Below are 19725 nucleotides of genomic sequence, written 5' to 3' on the forward strand. Positions count from 1 at the left end.
AAGCTATTCATCTATTTACCTGTTCACTGTTAAAGCTGACCATGTCAATAAGTGTTGCAAGTATATTTCAGAGCAGGCGTGGGCACCCTCAGTCCTCGAGGGCTGCAACCTAGTTGGGTTTTCAGGATTTCCCCAATGAATATGTGTTAGATCTATTTGCATACAGTGGAGGCAGAGCACACAAATAGATTTCATACATATTCTGTGTGGAGATCTGAAAACCCACTCTCCTAAGCTACTTCCCCCACCCCCCTCTGTATACCTTAGGACTTGTACTCTGATAGTCCCAGGAATCCCTCCCCCCCCCCCCCCCCCCTCAGGGATGTCCCCTGGTGAAGCTATGTGTGCCTTGAGGGGGCTCATGGAGTCACTCTCTAAGATCATATTACATCTTGTTAAGAAGCAGACTACGCCCTCTGGAACTCAACACACGCAAGTAAGGGCCCTAAATCTGTGAAACGCGCCAAGCGCTTCGGGGACCCCCTTGCCTCCCACGAAGCCAGCAAATGCACCTGATTCCTCTAGTGCCAATAAGCTGGTGGCTCCGAAACTGTCCAATATTGTACTATGCTTTTCCGAGCCACCAAACTCATCTTACGACTCAAGAGTTGAGCCCCTGTTGGTTGAGCATAAAAAGCCCTTTGCGTGTCCAGTACAAAGTGGTCCCAGGTTCCAGTCACAGGTGTCCTCAACAATTGAGCCATAAACCTCCTAATTTCCTCCCAAAAAAGCCCTCACTCCTGGACAGGCCCAGAAGGCATGAAAAAGTGAATGAGAGAAATGGCCACATTTAACACAGGTAGCCCCCTGCGAAGAGTCTGTATGTGCTAGTTGCTGCCCCGACATGTATGCCCGCATAATTACCCGATAGCCACATTCCCGGAACCTCTCGTCTGAAATAAGGGTTGGAATTCCCTGCAGTGTAAATCCAACATCCCATACCGTTAGGGGAGCCCCTGGTTCCTGTTCCCACCTTCTTTTGATACCTAAGTAGCTTTTGGGGGGGGTTTCCGTCGAACTAATGATTTATGCTGACACTTGACAACCCTGTGGCCTCCATTTCCTGAAAGAAATCTTGCAGTCTACGTCCCACGTGTATCCTCAGCATAGGGTGATCCAATGTAGAAATATAATGTTTAACTTGGGCATAGACAAACCAGTCCCCCCAAGACGCCCCTATCCGAGCTTGCAACTCCTCGTATCCTATTAAATCACCATCCACCCCTAGTAGGTGTTCGATCTTTGCAATTCCAAGCCGCTCCCATGTCATGAACACTGGATTTTCCTGACCCGGCTCAAAGGCTGGGTTTCCCCGGAGAGTCAGCTGGTCCGACATCGTAGGACTCCCCCCCCCCCCCCCCCCCCCCCCCCCCAGTGCCTTCACCAGTCCCCTCCACACCTCCTGCAATGGATTAAGTAGCACACAATGCCTGAGATGATGCAGGAGCTGCCTACGAGTCTGATGTAATAACGAGAAAAATTCGAAGGGGACAAAATACTCCCGTTCCATGTCTATCGGAGTATAAACACTAGTCTGACTAAACCAGTCTCCCAGATGATGTAGTAAGCAAGCTTGATTATACAAAAACAAATCCGGGAGCCCAAGATCTCCTTGCCTCCAGCCCCCCAACATAAATGAAAACCTCAGTTTAAACTACTTCTTCGCCCAACAGAACTTGCTGAAAGTCCCATATATGCTTTTCAGGTTTTTCTGTAGCAAGCGAAGTGGCAATGTCTGCAGCAAGTATAACCAACGAGGGAATATGATCATTTGCACCAGGTTCACCCTACCCCGCAATGATAGTGGGAGAGCTCCCCATTTTTCCAACTGTTTCTTTGTTTCACCTATGAGAGCCGTAATGTTAAGGGCATATAATAGCTTCAGATCCAAGGTCAACCTAATGCCTAAATACTTAAATGATTGTAGTCACAACAAATCAATGTATGGCAACGTTCCACCTCACTCTCTTAAATTGTTGTTATAAATACTTTCAACTCAGAGGGAAGTCCAGACCCACCATTCGCTTCACCTCTAAGGAGGATGCCAATGCTTCCGATTTTGCCAAATTTAGATGCAGTCCCGCAAAATCGCCATATTCCCTCAAAATATCCATTAGGGCCTCAGAAGAAGCTCGCGGTTCCATCAACAGCACAAGGAGATCTTCAGCAAAAGCCGCTACTTTAAATTTAGATTGACCAAGCCGTATCCCTTTTATCGAAGGATTATCTATGATATCCCGAATGAGTGGGTCTAGAGATTGTACAAATAGCAGAGGAGACCACGGGCATCCCTGTCTCGTTCCCCGAAGTATGGGAAAAATCCGTGATTCTATACCATTTACCAAGACTTTGGCCTGGGGGGAATGATAAAGGGCCCGAACTGCAGACAAAAACCGTCCGGTGAAGCCGTACACCTCCAGAGTTGTAAACAAGAAATCCCAGTGAACCTTATCGAACGCCTTTTCAGCGTCAAACTTATAAGCAAGGATGGCATCTCTCTTCTCCTAATCTCCATTGCTGTAAAAATCTTCCTTAGGTTCTTTGCTACCGTTCTCCCCTCTACAAACCCCACTTGCGCCTCATGCAAGAGACCCAGTAATACTCCAGCCATACAATTAGCCATGATCTTAGCCAATATCTTCGCCTCTACGTTCAACAACGAGATAGGGCAATATGATTCCGGCCTCACCGGATCTTTACCTGGCTTTGGCAAGATGACTATTTGCACCAGAGACAAATTAGGCAGTAACTCCTCTATGTCAACCACCTTGTTGAGGTATCTAGTCAAAGTTGGTATGATGTCCTCCCCCAATACTTTATAGGAGTCCATCCGGGCCTGGAGCCTTAAGCAACGGGCTCCTCGCTATCACCAAAGCCACCTCATCCTCCTGTACCGGCTGGTTCAATTTTTCCACATTCACCTGTCTCAAAGAGGGTAGATTGGTCCCCGGGAGTCCCTAGTCAGGAGGCTTTTCATACAGTTGGCTGTATGGCCTCATCCGCACACACTATATCTCCATGACCATTGCTCAGCTGGAGAACCCTTCCTCCCCCCCCCCCCCTTGGGCCGTGCCAGTCGGGCCAATAAGCGAACCGCTTTATTTCCGTATTTATATAGCTTATATTTATAATAGGCTTGAGATTTAGCAGCTCGTTCATGTAGTAATTCGTTTAGCGCCACCTGCAAGTCCAATAAACGAGATCTGTGTGCCTCATTATGCGTCCGCCCAAAGAGTTTACGAGCCTTGCACACTTGGGATACATTGCATTACATTATATTACTTCTTGTAGTCCACAACCACCCTTAGAGTTCAGTGCGGATTACAGGGAAGAATGAGCAGGCAAACCCTGTAAGCAAACAAAGCATAATAAGAATATAAGAAAATACAACAGTATCAGCATAAAAACTAGCCAAATTCAGTTTTAGGATAAACATTTCTTAAAGAAAAGTTTTTAATAATCTCCTAAATTCAAAATAGTTTGGGGGTTTTCCCAAATATAATGGAATTGAATTCCAGATACCTGGTACTTGATACAAAAGCCTTGCAGAAAAAAATAGCCTTATGTTTCAACCTACTGGGGTTGAGATAATGAAGTTGTAAATAATCACGAAGGCCTCTTTCCTTGTCATCTATACCAGACCAGTCCAGACTAATGGGTTGTGTCCATCTACCAGCGGAAGGAGACAGAGAAAATGGTTCCAAGTAAACCGCCCCTTAAGGGTATCGTTCAGCCTGAAATGTTCAGTATTTTCTCTGTCTCCTAGTGGATGGTGGACGGATCGTGCAGCTGCTCTGGATTGCTGGCTGGTAGCTCCTGTTCCAGATTCTTCTAGTGACAGTGGAGCCAGGGGTGTGCTGGTATCCGTGTTGGAGCTAGTTGTAGATGATACTCAGTGGTCCTGAGTTCCTCATCTGCCAGCTAGGGTGATATCCAGGGACCCTGGTTCCCTCTCCTACCTCCCCTGGCTGTCTTTCTAGCAGGGTGATGGTTGATTGTGGCATGGAGTAACTTATCTCCCCTGTGGGGTTCTTCTCTTCTGTGGTGGTAGGTATATCTGAATTTCAGCCTCTGAGGTAAGCCTTTATTTATTCCTGTCACTACTGAACAAGGTTGTTTTAAAATAAAATAAAAAAGGAAACTTTGTTTTCCCCCTCCTTTTCTGCCTCTGAGGTAAAACCTTTATTCCTGTCACTAGTGAAGAAGGTTGTTTAAAAAAAAAAAAAAAAAAGGAAGAAGAAGAAACTTTGTTTTTCCTTCTTTCTCTTGCCTGTTACCTGATTTATTTTCCCGCCTTTGGTAGTGTATTCTAGGGGGGCGCTTGCGAAGTTTCTTTGAATTTCGCTGGCCAGCATCTGATTCTGATCTTGGACCCTTCTGAGCTGGTACCAGTTGCCTTGCTTTTTTTTTTTTTTTGTGGGGCATGGCTCATGTCTACATCACGAAACTACAGACATTCCGGTCTCTGCTGCTTCAAGCATCTTGCTTGAGACACCCCTGCTATTTGATTCTTGTTTTGGCAGTAGTTTTTCCTCCCTTCCTTTAGGGGAGGTTCTGGTTCTCTCGTCCCCATGGATCCCTCCTGTCTGCTCTGGTTTGTCTGCAGGGTACTTTCCTTCTGGCAGGGGTCCGAGTTGCCCTTGGTGTGCAACTGCTAGCTCAAATCCCTCTTCTGAATACCCTTGGGAGCGCCATTCTTGCCAGTCTTTTGCTTGGACTCAGAGGTAGATGCACTAAACGTTTTTCATCGTTAAATGAGCCCTCAGGGAAGAATTTCCTATCCTTTCCATGCACTTAAGCCTATTTTCCGACGACAGTAGCAGCTAACGAAAACGGAATGGAGATGAGCAATTAGTGTGAAAACCCCATTGAAACGACATGCACTAACCTTTTCCGATTGCCTTTACGCAGGAAAAAGGCAGGAAAACTAACGAGAGGTCTGGACCTCTCGTTAGGACAGCTCCGTGGCAGGAAAAAGTGTTAAGTGAAAAAATAAACAAACTTTGAGCCAATCCCAGCGCATTAGCAGAGCTAAAAGCGCTGTGATTGGTCCAAAGGACCTCAGAAAACACATAAAAAAATAAAAATAAAAAAAGGATCGGGGGGGGGCAAGGGCGCTCATCAGGAGCGTCCTGTACGGACGGCCTTGCCCCCCCCCCCCCCCGCTGCTCCCCACTTTCCGCCGCTCCCCCCACCCCGAAAAAGCAAACTTCTAGAAGCCCCTGCCCCCCTCCCTTCCTCACTACTCTCTCACCTCAGCTCCGCCTCCCGACATCCTCCATCCGTGCCCCGCCCCCTTTTGGGGTCGTCGCCGCCATTCCCCTCCTCCATCGGGCCCCCCTTCCTCTTACCGGGCCCGTGCAGCGCCTCTCTCCTCTGTCCGAAGGCGCTGCACGGGCAAGAAGAAAGCTGAATCAGCTGATGTCTGCCTTCGCGATGGCGCGTCTTTCTTCTGCTGCGCCCGCCCCTGTCTGACGTCAGTAACCTACGTAGGTTACTGACGTCAGACAGGGGCGGGCCCAGGAGGAGAAAGACGCTCTATCGAAGCTAGGCGAAGGCAGGCATCAGCTGATTCAGCTTTCTTCTTGCCCGTGCAGCGCCTTCGGACAGAGGAGAGAGGCGCTGCACGGGCCCGGTAAGAGGAAGGGGGGCCCGATGGAGGAGGGGAATGGCGGCGACGACCCCAAAAGGGGGCGGGGCACGGATGGAGGATGTCGGGAGGCGGAGCTGAGGTGAGAGAGTAGTGAGGAAGGGAGGGGGGCAGGGGCTTCTAGAAGTTTGCTTTTTCGGGGTGGGGGGAGCGGCGGAAAGTGGGGAGGGGGCAGGGGCTGCTAGAATTTTGCTTTTTCGGGGTGGGGGGAGCGGCGGAAAGTGGGGAGCAGCGGGGGGTGGGGGGCAAGGCCGTCTGTACAGGACGCTCCTGATGAGCGCCCTTGCCCCCTCCCGACCCTTTTTTTTAATTTTTGTTTTTATTTGGGAGCCATGTGCTTGCGATTTGACTGTGTTTTGACTGTTTGTGGCATGCGCAGAGCAGCTAACATAACGCTTGGCTGCTCTGCGCATGATTTGGGGGCCGATTAACGATGTGTATTGTGATTCTTTGATACATTGTACGTTTCACTACCGATCTCAGCATGTGTGACTTTTTTTTTTGGTGCATTTTTCGTTATTTTAAAATCGTTAGGGACTTTAACGATTTTGATTTTTTTACGTTTGGTTGCTGCATCTGCCTCTCAGTTCAGTGTTTCTTTATGGGAATATGCCTTTTTAGGACTAGTTTGCCACAGCTCTTCCTTGCTTCCCTTGCTTTCGGGGGGGGGGGGGGGAGTTTTAGCCTAGCACAGGCGGATTTTGCCTTTTCTAGTTTCAGGCGCCTCTCTCCTGGCACATTTGGCACGCCTTCCTTTTTCTGTAAGGGGCGCAGTTCTTTCCTGCTGAGCAGATCTATTGCTGTGCATCTAGATTATCACCTCTTAGCTCTGCGCTTTTCTCTACTTTTCTGCAGCTTGTAAACAGGGGAGGTCTGTTTGAATATCTTCAAGAAGAGATGCAAGAATGTCAAATGTGTGGGAACTCTTGAGTCCAGACAAGGAAAGCTCCTATCTAAAGATTGTCAATCCAGTGCAAAGTCAGCCCAACTTAGAATTTTCCATAGGATGGCAGCAATCTGTTTTTTGTTTTTTTTTTTGTTATATCTGTACCCCGCTCTTTGTTGTGATACATATGTCTGTTCACTAAGAATTGCAACCAGCTTCATCTCCTCTTCAAAGTGACCCAACTAATCACTGTTTTGTTTGGCTGGAGACCAGTAACCAATTCAACAAACACAGGCAGCTCCACTGTTCTCATGGGCTATGTTCAATGAATAGCAGAATTTGAGATGAGATGATCTGTTTGCACGACAAAGTTTGCAATAGCAAAATCCTGTTTCAAGTTTTGCTGTTTTACTTGTTTTACTGAGGAATCATCATTTACATCTTGCTTCTGCTTTTTACTTTTAAGTGCAAGCATCAGATGTAACTGAGTAAAAGTAGTAACAATTGGGGAAATTGTTACTTCAGTAAAAGTAAAATGTTTCCTGTACTTCTTTACAAGTAAAGTGACAAGTTTACGTAAGTATAGTAACTAGTTATGCAACACCGCATATGTCTCTACCACAACAGACTGCTGGTCATCCCATGGAAAATCTTACATTGGATTGACTGTCCATTGGATTGATAGAAAGTCTTTAGAGAGAAAGTCTGCTTGTCTGGCCTTAAGAAGATTGTAGAGTTCACACACGTTTGACGTTCTTGTATCATTTCTAGAAGACATTCATACAGAGTTTGCCATCAGACGAAAAATTGTTAGAATAGACAGTGGCTCCAACTTGGTGAAAGCCTTCTCTGTATTTGGAGAGTCTGATAATGATAATAAAGATGAAGATGCAAGTGATGAATTAGATGGCAAAAAGGGTGAGGCTTGGATGTCTGTGGAACTTGCAACTCCAGTGGAAATCATGTCTACAAGCTTCCTCATCAGAGATGTGCCTGCCATACACTAAACCTGGTGTCTGCTACTGATGCTGACAAAGCTGAAAGTGGTTTGGCCGACAAGAAAATATCTGAGTGCATATGTCAAATGCCAAGGACTTTGGAATAAATATGGACCATATCCATTGGCTGCTGGTGAAGTAACTGATTCATTTGGACTGGGTCTCAAGAAACCAAACTAGATATGGTGGAATTCTGTATACCTGGCAGGTGACTTGTTCGATTGGTCCATCAGTATGGTGAAGATAGATCTGATGCTGTTTGCACTAAACTGGAATTTCCAAGACTGACTGTAGATGAGCTGACTTTCTTGATTGTTTCTGTAATGAAACCTGTTGCTTAATCTTTGAGCATCCTTCAGTCAGAAAAGATGTTCATGGCCTACTTGCTGCCATCCATTACCAGACTTCATCTGATACTCATTGACAAGAAAGCATCAACAACTTTCAAGCCTCTGAGACCGCCCTCATAAATGCAATTGATCAACACTTCTCTGATCTATTTGATGATTCAGAAGCAAATGCAGCAGCAATCCTGCTTCCCAAGTTTCGCACAGGATGGACTGACAAAGCACTTTGGACAACAGTCTTCAACATATCAGACACCACCTTGATATGGTTCCTAATAAACCATCTCACGATTTGATTACTTCTAAAACAGATAATAGTGATGACGATGATAGAGCATTCTTTGCTATAAGGAAGTCAAATGTTTCAGACAAAGAGTTCCTTGACCAGTACCTGCAGACCCAGTCAGACAACATCAGTAGTATTGCAGCCTGGCCTGATATGAAGGAACTTTTTATCAGACTGAACACTTCACTTCCTGCCAGTTGAACACATTTTTAGCTGTGCTGGTTTAATAATGACTCACAAGCACACCCGCATAAGTGAGTCATTTTCAAGTGGGTTGAATCATAGAGGATAAAAACGTTAACAGTATTATAATGATTGTCTTAAATTCCAGCAAGTGTATTGCCTCTTGGATTACAGAATGTTTGTGTAGATATTCTCTTTTTCTTTTGATTAGAGGAGTTGCAATTGTTTTAGTAGACACTTTTTAAAATAAGTATCTGGGTGTCTAGATAGACAAAACAAGTTTCAGCTGTTGGCCAGTTCTTACTCTTGTGGCACGCTGTGGCATAGAGTGGACAAGCTTCACAAGGTGGTCACATGTAATAATCCTGTTCCAGACTGCAGTTAACTCTGAGCTTATGCTTTGTCATTGGCTGTCATTTGGATATTTCCACTAGCAACTTGTGCCACAGATTTCGATCAACATTCCTTTTATTTTGTTAAGTGTTTGATTTTAATTGATGTTAATTTACTGTATTCACTGCTGTGATACAGCTGCCATCAGTGGTATATCAAATATAATAAACATGCACACAAACATAAATATTTGTAGTTACAGTATTTTACTTTTACTCAAAAAGTATTATATTAGGCATTAACATTTTTATTTTTACTTGATTTTTAATGTATTTTTATTGTACATTTTACTTTTGCTTAAGTATCAAAATATGCATTTATTTTTACTTTTACTTAAGTACGTTGACCTAGTACTGTAAACAACGCTGCTTAGAGATCAGGTACCCATTATTGGAGTATGGAACTGTGGGTGGTGGCAGTAGTCGATGTTGAGAAGGCATTTGACTGGGTGAATTTGAAGTTTATAGAGCATGTTCTGAGATAAGTGGGCTTAGGACCACGCTATGTTAAATGGATAAAATCTCTTTATAACAACAAATCCTTGGCGTGTATGAAAGTAAATGGAGTGTATTCCATGTTTGAGCTACAGCGAGGTACAAGACAGGAGTGACCACTGTCATCCCCTACTCTTTGCCTTGGTGGTAGAGCCCTTAGCTCAAGGGATTAGACAAAATATAGCCATACAGGGACTAGAAATTTAAAGGGAGGGAACACAAACTATTACTGTTTGCAGATGAGGGATGGAGGCAGCTTGGGACCCTCTGAGAACAGATGGTTCATTACAGGTTGTTATTGGGCTTCAAGGCCAAATTGTCCAAGATAGAAATATTAAACATCAGTTCCTGAGGACAGAGTACGGGAACTTCAATAATGTTTGCCTTTTAGGTAGGTGACGGGACTTATAAAATATTTGGGAGTACAGGTGGGGGTGAAGTTGGCTAAGTTTTATATGTAAGCAGAATTTCAAATCACTTATAGCTTCAATCAGTGGGACTTAGAGCGGTGGGATAAACTTTATATTACCTGACTGGGGAAGATGGAGGTAGGATGATGGTGTTACCTAAATTCTTATTCTTGTTTCAGGCACTGCCTATTGACATTCCTGCAGGGAGTTTCTGTATTTGGTGCACAAACATTTTTAGGTTTCTTTGGGGCGAGAAGCACTCCAGGTAGCTAAGGAGGCCATGTTTAAATTTAAAGGAGAGGGAGATTAGGGATCCCTAATCTGGAAAAATACTGTATAGCAGCTCAATTTATGGCAGGCAGTTTCTTAAGCAATATATAGAACAGGGTATCTCCCACGGGAATATTTTACTTGGACTATTTGCCGTGGGTAGATGTGAATCTGGGGTAAATTCAGGCTACTAAGAATCCTTTTGTGAAGACCAAGCTTAAGATGTGACGGAGGGCAAAAGCTAAATTGTTAAATGGGGAAAGGGTTCTATTATTTGCCCATAGGGTATTCTCAAGACTTTCAATGGTGGGGGGGGGGAGAGTCTATAGCTGATGGGATATCAGTAGAAATCAAACAAAATAAAACATGGAAAAGAAATTAAAATGATACCTTTTTTATTGGACATAACTTAATACATTTCTTGATTAGCTTTCAAAGGTTGCCCTTCGTCAGATCGGAAATAAGCAAATGTGGTAGCAGATAGTATATATAAGAGAAACATCAAAGCATTACTTTGACAGTCTGACAGAGTGGGAGGGTGGGGGTATGCATGGGGACATCAAAGCATTTCATTGATATTCTAACAGGATGGGTGTTGGTAGGTGAGAGGAGGGTAATAAACAGAGAAATACAATTTTATGGTTTATAATGGGTTAGAAAACCCAGATCCTTGTTAAGTCCTGTCTGTTGGGTGTTAAAATATTCAATCATTCTTATTTCAAAGGTCTTACGTTCCTGTATTGTTTTAAAATTACCTTTCAGTATTCTTACTGTGAAATCACTGGTGCAGTGTTCTGGTCTTGTAAAGTGTTGGCCCACAGGGGTGGGGGCTTGACTGGCACCGGCTATTTTCATGTGATGTCTGTGCAGATTGAATCTTGTCTTAAGCATCTGGCCTGTTTCTCCAATATAGCATCCTTCGTTACATTTTTTACACTGAATGATATATACCACATTGGAAGATGAGCATGTAAAATAGTCCTTTATGTTGAATATTTTTCCCTTGTGAATGACTGTAGGGTCTTGTGAAATGTTTTGGCATAGCTTGCAGCTGTATGTGTTACAGGGAAACGTGCCCTTTTCTTTTTCAGTCTGTGTTGGGAGTTTACTTCTGATTAGCTTGTGTTTTAAGTTTGGTGGCTGTCGGAAGGCCAGCACTGGTGGGGATGGGAATATCTCTTTCAGTAATTCATCCTCCTGGAGTAAGGGCTGTAGGTCTCTTATGATTTTCCTCAGTTTCTCCAGCTCTGGGTTGTATGTCACTACAAGGGGAATTCTGTCTGTGGCTTTTTTTTCTTTGTACTGTAGCAGATTTTCCCTGGGTGTTTTGAGGGAGGAGGCAATATTCTTGGAGATTATTTTGGGGTTGTAGCCTTTCTGTTTGAAGGATGCAGTCAGGGTTTCAATGTGTCTGTCTCTATCCTTTGGGTCTGAGCAGATACGGTGGTATCTTGTGGCTTGGCTGTAAATAATGGATCTTTTTGTATGTGAAGGGTGGAAGCTGGAGTTGTGGAGGTAGCTGCATCTGTCTGTGGGTTTCTTGTATATAGATGTTTGTATACAGCCATCACTGATTGAGACTGTGGTGTCCAAAAAATTGACTTTTTCTGGGGAGTAGTCAATTTTGAATCTGATTGTAGGATGGTATGTATTGTGTTTCAGAGTTTCTTCCCCCTCCGTCCAAATCATAAAAATGTCATCGATGTACCGGTAGTATTTTAGAGGTTTGGTCTGGTATGTATTCAGAAATGTCTCTTCCAGCTCAGCCATAAAAAGGTTGGCATATTGGGGTGCTGTCCTGGTGCCCATTGCAGTGCCCATTATTTGTAGATAGATATCATTGTTAAAGCGGAAGTAGTTGTGAGTTAAAATAAATTTGATTAATTTTGTAATAGTTTCTGGTGAGTATTGATGGTCCAGTGTGGATTTTTTTAGGAGTCTTCCACATGCAGCTATGCCATCCGCATGTGGAATGTTGCTGTATAGTGATTCTACATCCATCGTGACCAGAAGGGTGTTTGGTGGTAATTGCTTGATATTTTTCAATTTATTCAGAAAGTCTGTGGTGTCTTGTATGAAGCTGTTAGTTTTGTGCACGAGAGGTTTCAGAATTCCCTCTATGAGTCCAGATATTTCCTCCGTGAGCGTGCCAATACCTGATATGATTGGTCTGCTGATGAGAGAAATTGAATCTGTGCTACTTTGGGCTAGTGATGGAGGTGGGACAAATAATGGATTTTCCTGATCTTCAAGACAGGTATCAGTTACAGCAAGGGTGTTTGTTCCCATATTTACAGGTGAAAGGTTAATATTCAAGAGGTAAGGGCCAGAGCACCAGGACAACTTGCTAAAACTAAATTTGAACAATTCCTGGCCACTGATTCACAATGGGTGTTATTTTACATTTATATAGACTTCTACATGAGGCTAAAAATTGGGAGACGAGATCTATGATATCATGAGAGAGGGATATAGGCAGGACTCTTACAACAGGTCTGGGGGGGAAATTGTCACAAAGACATCACATTTCATATGGCCCACAAATACTTGAAAATGCTCTTAAGATGTTAGTACGCTGGCATAAAACACCACTTGTAGTAGGCCATGCATTAGGCAAAGGGAATAATATGTGCTGGAGGGGTTGTAGGGAGATAGACACCTATAAGCATATGTGGTGGGGATGCCCTAATCTTCAGGACTATTGGAAAAATGATTGTGTGTAGAAACTGTTGGAGTGCAAGTCAATCATTATCATGAAAACAGCTCTCCTGAATGACCAACTGGATTTTTAATATTTTCTTAAATTACTGAAAACTAGTAATTATACGCATCTGACCAGGCAAAGCATTCCACTTAAGTGTTCTTGTAATTGAAAGGCTGATGCTCGGGTAGTAGCATAATATACAGAAGATACCACATGCAAATTCAAACATTTAGTAAACTCAAATCTTAAAGACCTTCCAGATGTGAACATAGTGAAAACCTGATCAAAATACCATAGCATTTTACCATGAACCACTTGGTAAAGGAAAGTCAAAACTTTATACTACACTCTGTTTCACAGGCAACCAGCGAAGGTTTCAACATTGGTGTTATATGTTCAAATTTAGAAATGCCAGCAACCAATCTAGCAGCTGCATTCTGTACTGTTTATAACGCTTTAAGTCTATACTCCAGAACACCCAAATAGAGAGAGTTGCAGTAATCTATTTTTGACAAAACCATTGCCTGAATAACAGTCTTGAAGATCAGCTGGACATAACATAGGTTTTAAATGGATCAACATCCACAGTTGACTGAACCACGTGTACAATTTGATTTTTCATTGAAAGCTGGGAATCCAAAATCACACCCAATAACTTTATCCTTTTGCACTGGTACATCAATTTCACCCACACGAATAGCCAAAGGCCAAAAATTATCCATCACTCTTATTGTAGGAAAAGAATTTTAGTTTTTCCCAGTTAGATACCTGGCAATTGACTATAAGAGAGGCGTATGTGTTCCCTGTGCAGGGTTGGAGTTCTGGTTAGCTTGACGGAGTTTAAAAAGGGGTTAGATAGATTCCTAAAGGACAAGTCCATAGACCGCTATTAAATGGACTTGGAAAAATTCCGCATTTTTAGGTATAACTTGTCTGGAATGTTTTTACGTTTGGGGAGCGTGCCAGGTGCCCTTGACCTGGATTGGCCACTGTCGGTGACAGGATGCTGGGCTAGATGGACCTTTGGTCTTTCCCAGTATGGCACTACTTATGTACTTATGTATGTTGTTCTAATTTTATAAGTGATTGTTGAAGGAAAAGGGGAGGAGACTTTGAACTGTTTGTTAGGTTCTGCCACACCTGTATCAAACATGCCTCGCAAGTATTTTTATTGATTTTCTTTAAGTCAAAAAGTTATTTTAAAAAGTCTTGTCACTTATTTCTCTTACCATGTATTCGTCTGCCTCCATCTCTGTGGTGTTCTTGCTAGTTCCAGCTAAACACAACCTTCTGTCTAGAAGTTTTATCTTATGTGTTACTGAAAACCTGATCTTAAAGCAGGGCTTCTCAAACCTGTTCTGGAGACCCTGCCGCCAGTCAGGATTTTAGGGTATCCACAATGAATGGGCATGCACAGATTGGAGGTTCAGGATGTGTAAATTGACCTCATACATATTTACTGTGAATATCCTGAAAACCCAACTGGCTGTAGGGTCCCCAGAAGTTCGGGAAGCACTGTTTTAGAACTAGATTTAGTAGTCTTATAATGAACCTCAGGAAGCTGTCTTCTGACTGTTCTCACAATGTATCTGCATGCTGCTTACAGTCAAACAGGCATTCAGTAGCAATTCAGGGCAGAAATGTTAAATTTATGTTCAGTATCTTTGCAAATACAGCAGAAAAATTTGGTACAGATACAATGTTTATGAAGCATTCTATATTTTTCTTATAGAAACTTATTTAGAGATGTTTCTGTGTACTGTAGGATCTTGTCATCAACTGACAAATTACAGCCTGTGTTTTGCAAGCTTTCTCTAGATACTGTACTTTTTTGCCTCAGGACATCTTGTATTGCCTCTATACAGACATTCTGCTAGATTTTCACATTTGCATAAAAATTCTACTATTTTTAAATTAGCATTTCTGAATTCCTTAATGTAAGGAATCAAAGGACACACTCTAGACCTCCTATCACACAAACTGCCCACAAATCATAACCTATCAATAACAGACATCAAGTGGACAGAAACACCATGGACCGACCACTACAAACTAAATCTGTCCCTAGATTGGCGGAAGAAGGGACTAAACCATATTCCTGCACTCACAACTTACACCATGAGAGGGCAAATAGATCCTCAAATATTCTGGCGACTGATATATGACAACGAATGGAAAACACCTACGGACTCCATACACTACCTCAACCACTGGGAAGATAGATGTAGAAGCGTACTAAACGAAATAGCGCCCTTAAAGACAAGAATATCAAGAAGACAAAATTTGATCAATGACGAATTAAAAAAACTCAAAACACAATCCAGGAAACTTGAACGAGCATGGAAAAAAATAAAAGATGAACATACACTCAACGCATGGAAACAAGGACACAGAAAATACAAATATGCCATAAGACAAGCCAAAAGGTCTTAAAATAGGACTGCATTACAAAGATATGAAGAAATTATTTCAACTCATAAATAAGCTACTAGACACCAACCCTATCACCACAGCCAACACAGACACCCACCCGTAGACAAACTTGCCAACTACTTTAACAAAAAAAATAATAAAATTACGCAGCACATTTCCTCAGCACAACACGGACATCAAAAACTTCTTCAACGACTTGGACCAAATCCCTGGTGGATGCCCAGCCGACCATCTCTGGACAACATTTACTCTCCTCACCATTGAATCAGTCACAAAAATGACTCATAGATTTGCCAACACCCACTGCAAACTGGACATATGTTCCAGTCATCTACTCAAATCTGCCCCTGACCGCTTCATAACAGACCTCACATCCCACCTAAGCTTCATGCTACAACATGGTCTCTTCCCTGAGGAATATGGCAACATCCTACTCACCCCAATACCAAAAGACTTCAAGAAAAACACAAACAACCTAACCAATTACCGCCCAGTTGCATCTATACCATTAGTAGTTAAACTGATGGACAGCTTGGTGACCAAACAGCTTACAGAATATATGGACAAATTCTCAATACTACACGACTCACAGTCAGGGTTCCGCCCCCATCACAGTACCGAAAGTGTTCTAGTCACACTCCTAGCCAAATTCAAGCTAGAAATAGCCACAGGTAAAAGTATACTTCTCCTCCAATTCGATATGTCGAGCGCATTCGACATGGTAAACCACAATATACTACTAAGACTCCTTGGCCATTTTGGGATTGATGGAAACATACTTAACTGGATAAAGGTTTTCTAACCACCAGAACTTACTGAGTAAAATCAAACTCAAACATATCATCACTGTGGAAAGCTACCTGTGGAATGCCTCAAGCAGTGGTGTGCTGGAGCAGGCTCTCACAGGCTCTCGAGAGCCGTTTGTTAAGTTTTTAAGAATTTTGGGAGCCGGTTCTCCATGGCTACTTTAACAAATGGATCCCAAAATGTGCCCCTCCTGAATTCTCTTTTACTTTGCTGGTGAGAGAGAGAGCCCCTTGTTAACAATTTACCAGCACACCCCTGGCAAGGATCACCATTATCACCAATACTCTTCAACATGATGATGATCCCACTGGCAAAGTCCCTATCCAACCAAGGCCTTAACCCGTTCATCTATGCAGACGACGTCACTATCTACATCCCCTTCAGTTATGACCTGACAGAAATAACCAATGAAATCAATGACGGCCTGAACACCATGAACTCCTGGGCAAACTCATTCCAACTAAAAAAAACACACTGCCTCATCCTCTCATCCCAGCATAACAAGTACAAACCCACAACCATAAACACCCCAGAACACACCCTTCCTACCTCAAGACAGCCTAAAAATACTCGGCGTCACAATTGACCGTAACATTACCCTTGAAAACCAAGTAAACTCTGTAATAAAGAAAATGTTCTACTCAATGTGGAAACTAAATGAATAAAACCTTTCTTCCCAAGGGAAATATTTCGAAACCTAATACAATCAATGGTCCTAAGCATGCAGGTTACTGCAACACAATCTCTGCGGGATGTAAAGAACAACTCGCAAAAAAACTCCAGACCGCCCAAAACACAGCTGCCAGGCTGATATTTGATAAATCACAATTCGAAAGTGCTAAACCCCTTCCAGAAAAGCTGCACTGGCTCCCAATCAAAGAATGTATCATCTTCAAAATCTGCACCTTTGTCCACAAAATTATCTACGGCGTAGTCCCAGGATACATGACAGACCTCATAGATCTACCAACCAGAAACAGAATCAGATCATCACGATCATACCTAAACTTACATTACCCAAATTGCAAAGGCCTTAAATACAAAACAACTTACGCATCCACCTTCTCCTATGTAAGCACACAATTATGGACTCCCGAAAGCTGTAAAAACAATCAATAAACAATCACCTAAACATCAGAAAATCACTAAAAACCAACCTTTTCAAAAGGGCTTACCTCACCGATCCAACATAAATCCCCACGTCCAGCAACACAGCTCAACCAATGATCATACTGGACAATATACAATCTTCATTCCATACAACCTTCACGGTGTCTGACACACACCTACCTCATTTGACCACAATACAACCTTGTGTTTGTTATCAACTGACTGGCGAACACCTTTACAGTACTATGTAAGCCACATTGAGCCTGCAAATAGGTGGGAAAATGTGGGGTACAAATGTAATAAATAAATATGTATTGATCAACGTCTTCAAATTTACTCATTGAATTGCTTTGTCTTTCTTTTCACTAATTATACCATTAACTCTATAAGCTACTGTTCATACAGAAATGTAAAACACATTTTGCAGAACAATATAATCATGCACACAACTGAAGACTAAATAGAATAAAATCACTTTATTACAGTGGCAGTGTTAAGCACTTGAAATATCTAAATTTGATTTATATCCATGCATACATTTTACATTTTTTTAAAGCAAATTTACTATTTGATAATCCACAGCAAGGTGCATAGGCTTTGCACTTAAGCTGTGTACTTTGCTGTTCAGTACTTAGAATGTAATACTTAAAGCACTAGCAGTCACCTTATTAGTCAAAAATTCTAATGTTATATTTGGAATTCTAGTTAGCTGCTTTCCTGCATGTTTCCTGAACCCTGATACTAGCTACATTTTGAACAGCATACAAAATACTATATCACAGGAGATGGAATTAAATTAGGTCGGATAACAGTGAGCTTGTAACACTTTTTCTGCTTTAGCTGTTTGTAGGGTTGCAGGAGAATTGTAGGGGAGCCCTAACAGGGTAGGCAAAAAATGCATCTTTCACAATTGCTAATAATAATGATTTCATTATCCTGCTAGACCAGTCCCGATGTATAGGTTGTGTCCTCCTACTGACTGATGGAGGTAGAGATTCTGAACTTTTCCAACGATATCATCAGCGTAGCTGGTGCAGAATGGGACTCTTCAGTATTTCTCTATCTCTTAACAGGTAATGAGATAAATATGCATGCACTGCCCCCATTGTTTGAATATCTATCTCATGCATATTCATTGTGTGCATCTTGAAAAGCTAACTGGCTAGATGTGTTTTGAGGACTGGGTTAAGAATTACTGTGCTAGTAACATTCTGTGGGCTTTTATATTGCTTTATAAATACCAAGTTTTATGTGTTAAGAGAAAATTTTGACTACTTCCATACAACCAATAGGGAACGAATTCCCTATGAGGAAAGGCTAAAGCAGCTCGGACTCTTCAGCTTGGAGAAGAGACGGCTGAGAGGAGATATGGTACAGGTATATAAATTACTGAGTGGAGTGAATCGCTTGTTTACTCTTTCCAAAAATCCTAGGACTAGAACACAAAAGCTACTAAGTAGTAAATTTAAAATGAATCCAAGAAAATATTTCTTCATTCAACAAGTAATTAAATGTGGTAAAAGCAGTTAGCTCAGCAGGGTTTAAAAAAAGGTTGGGATAATTTCCTAAAAGTCCATAAGCCATTATTAAGATTGACTTGGAAAAATCCACTGCATATTCTAGGATAAGCAGCATAAAATCTGTTTTACTGTTCTGGGATCTTGCCAGCTACTTGTGACCTGGATTGGCCACTGTTGGAAACAGGATACTGGGCTTGATGGACCTTTGGTCTGTCCCAATATAGCAATGCTTATGTTCTTATCCTATCTGTTTGTTAGTACAAAAACACTGCATAATTTTGGCTAGATATCTTAGGTCCTTGAATGTAGTGGAAGAATATCTAACTTACTACTTTCTCTTCCAGAACCCCTTCACAAGGAGGTACAGAACCTGGCATTTTTAGAAGTTGTATCAAAGCTCTGCAGCCATGAAAACAAAACGGTGGCCCAGCAAGCATTGTTAACGGAGCAGAGACTTGCTGTTGAAAGCTGAAGAACTTCTCAGTTTCATATCCCACTACTGATTCCACATTTGTCTTCTGTCTGCTAATGCTCCTGCTATGTCTCTTCTGATTGTATCATTCGTGCATGTGTGTAATGTTCCCACAGAAACTGATGAACTGTTCTAGGTACTTGTCCAATGATTTTCTCAGAATCATGGAAGTGATAAACATGAGCCTGTTGATAACACCCATTCCTGTTCAACTTGTATACTTGTTGCTTGAGCCACATGGTAGAATATGCATGTTGTAGTCCTATGATGGTGTAATAGTACTACATAATGGCTCTCATGACATCTCTAGTCTGCATAATGCTGTATTGCTAGCCTAGGGATAAGGATGCAGCGAGTTCTTTCATAAATTTTTGTTATAGAGTTTCAATAGTATCAACAGCTCCATTTTGGATGCCTTTTGAATTCCTATCATGAAGGACTGTATTGCTGCTAATTCACTGGTCTTGCCTGTTATGTCAAACTCATGATTCCTAACTAACCAATAAAAACTCCAGTGCTCTCACATTATACCCTTTTTGACTTTCTTTATAACAAAACAGAATACCTTCACATAACAGAGTTTTAATTGATAAAGTATTGATATGAATTTGAATTTTCTAATTTTGTAGCAATAGATCTTCTAGCTAAAAGAGGGGTAAATACCTGCCAAAACAAAAACAATATATTTTCTTTCATGATGTTAACTATGTCTGCTGGTATGGTTTTATTTCATGTGGTGTAGATTTGTCCCAAGAATATAAC

General features: G+C 42.1%; 1 protein-coding gene across 3 annotated transcripts in view; it reads left to right on the plus strand.

Moving 5' to 3' along the window:
* Positions 1-19486, plus strand: part of RAP1GDS1 (Rap1 GTPase-GDP dissociation stimulator 1) — a 222491-nt gene extending 203005 nt beyond the window's left edge. For all 3 annotated transcript variants that reach the window (XM_030190713.1, XM_030190714.1, XM_030190715.1), the window contains one exon: positions 18836-19486. In XM_030190713.1, coding sequence (XP_030046573.1) covers positions 18836-18963 — 128 coding nt within the window. In that variant the 3' untranslated portion in view covers positions 18964-19486. The remainder of the gene's footprint in view (positions 1-18835) is intronic.
* Positions 19487-19725: the final 239 nt, after the last annotated feature.

The sequence above is a fragment of the Microcaecilia unicolor genome, chromosome 2, assembly GCF_901765095.1.
Source record: "Microcaecilia unicolor chromosome 2, aMicUni1.1, whole genome shotgun sequence".
Lineage (NCBI taxonomy): Eukaryota > Metazoa > Chordata > Amphibia > Gymnophiona > Siphonopidae > Microcaecilia > Microcaecilia unicolor.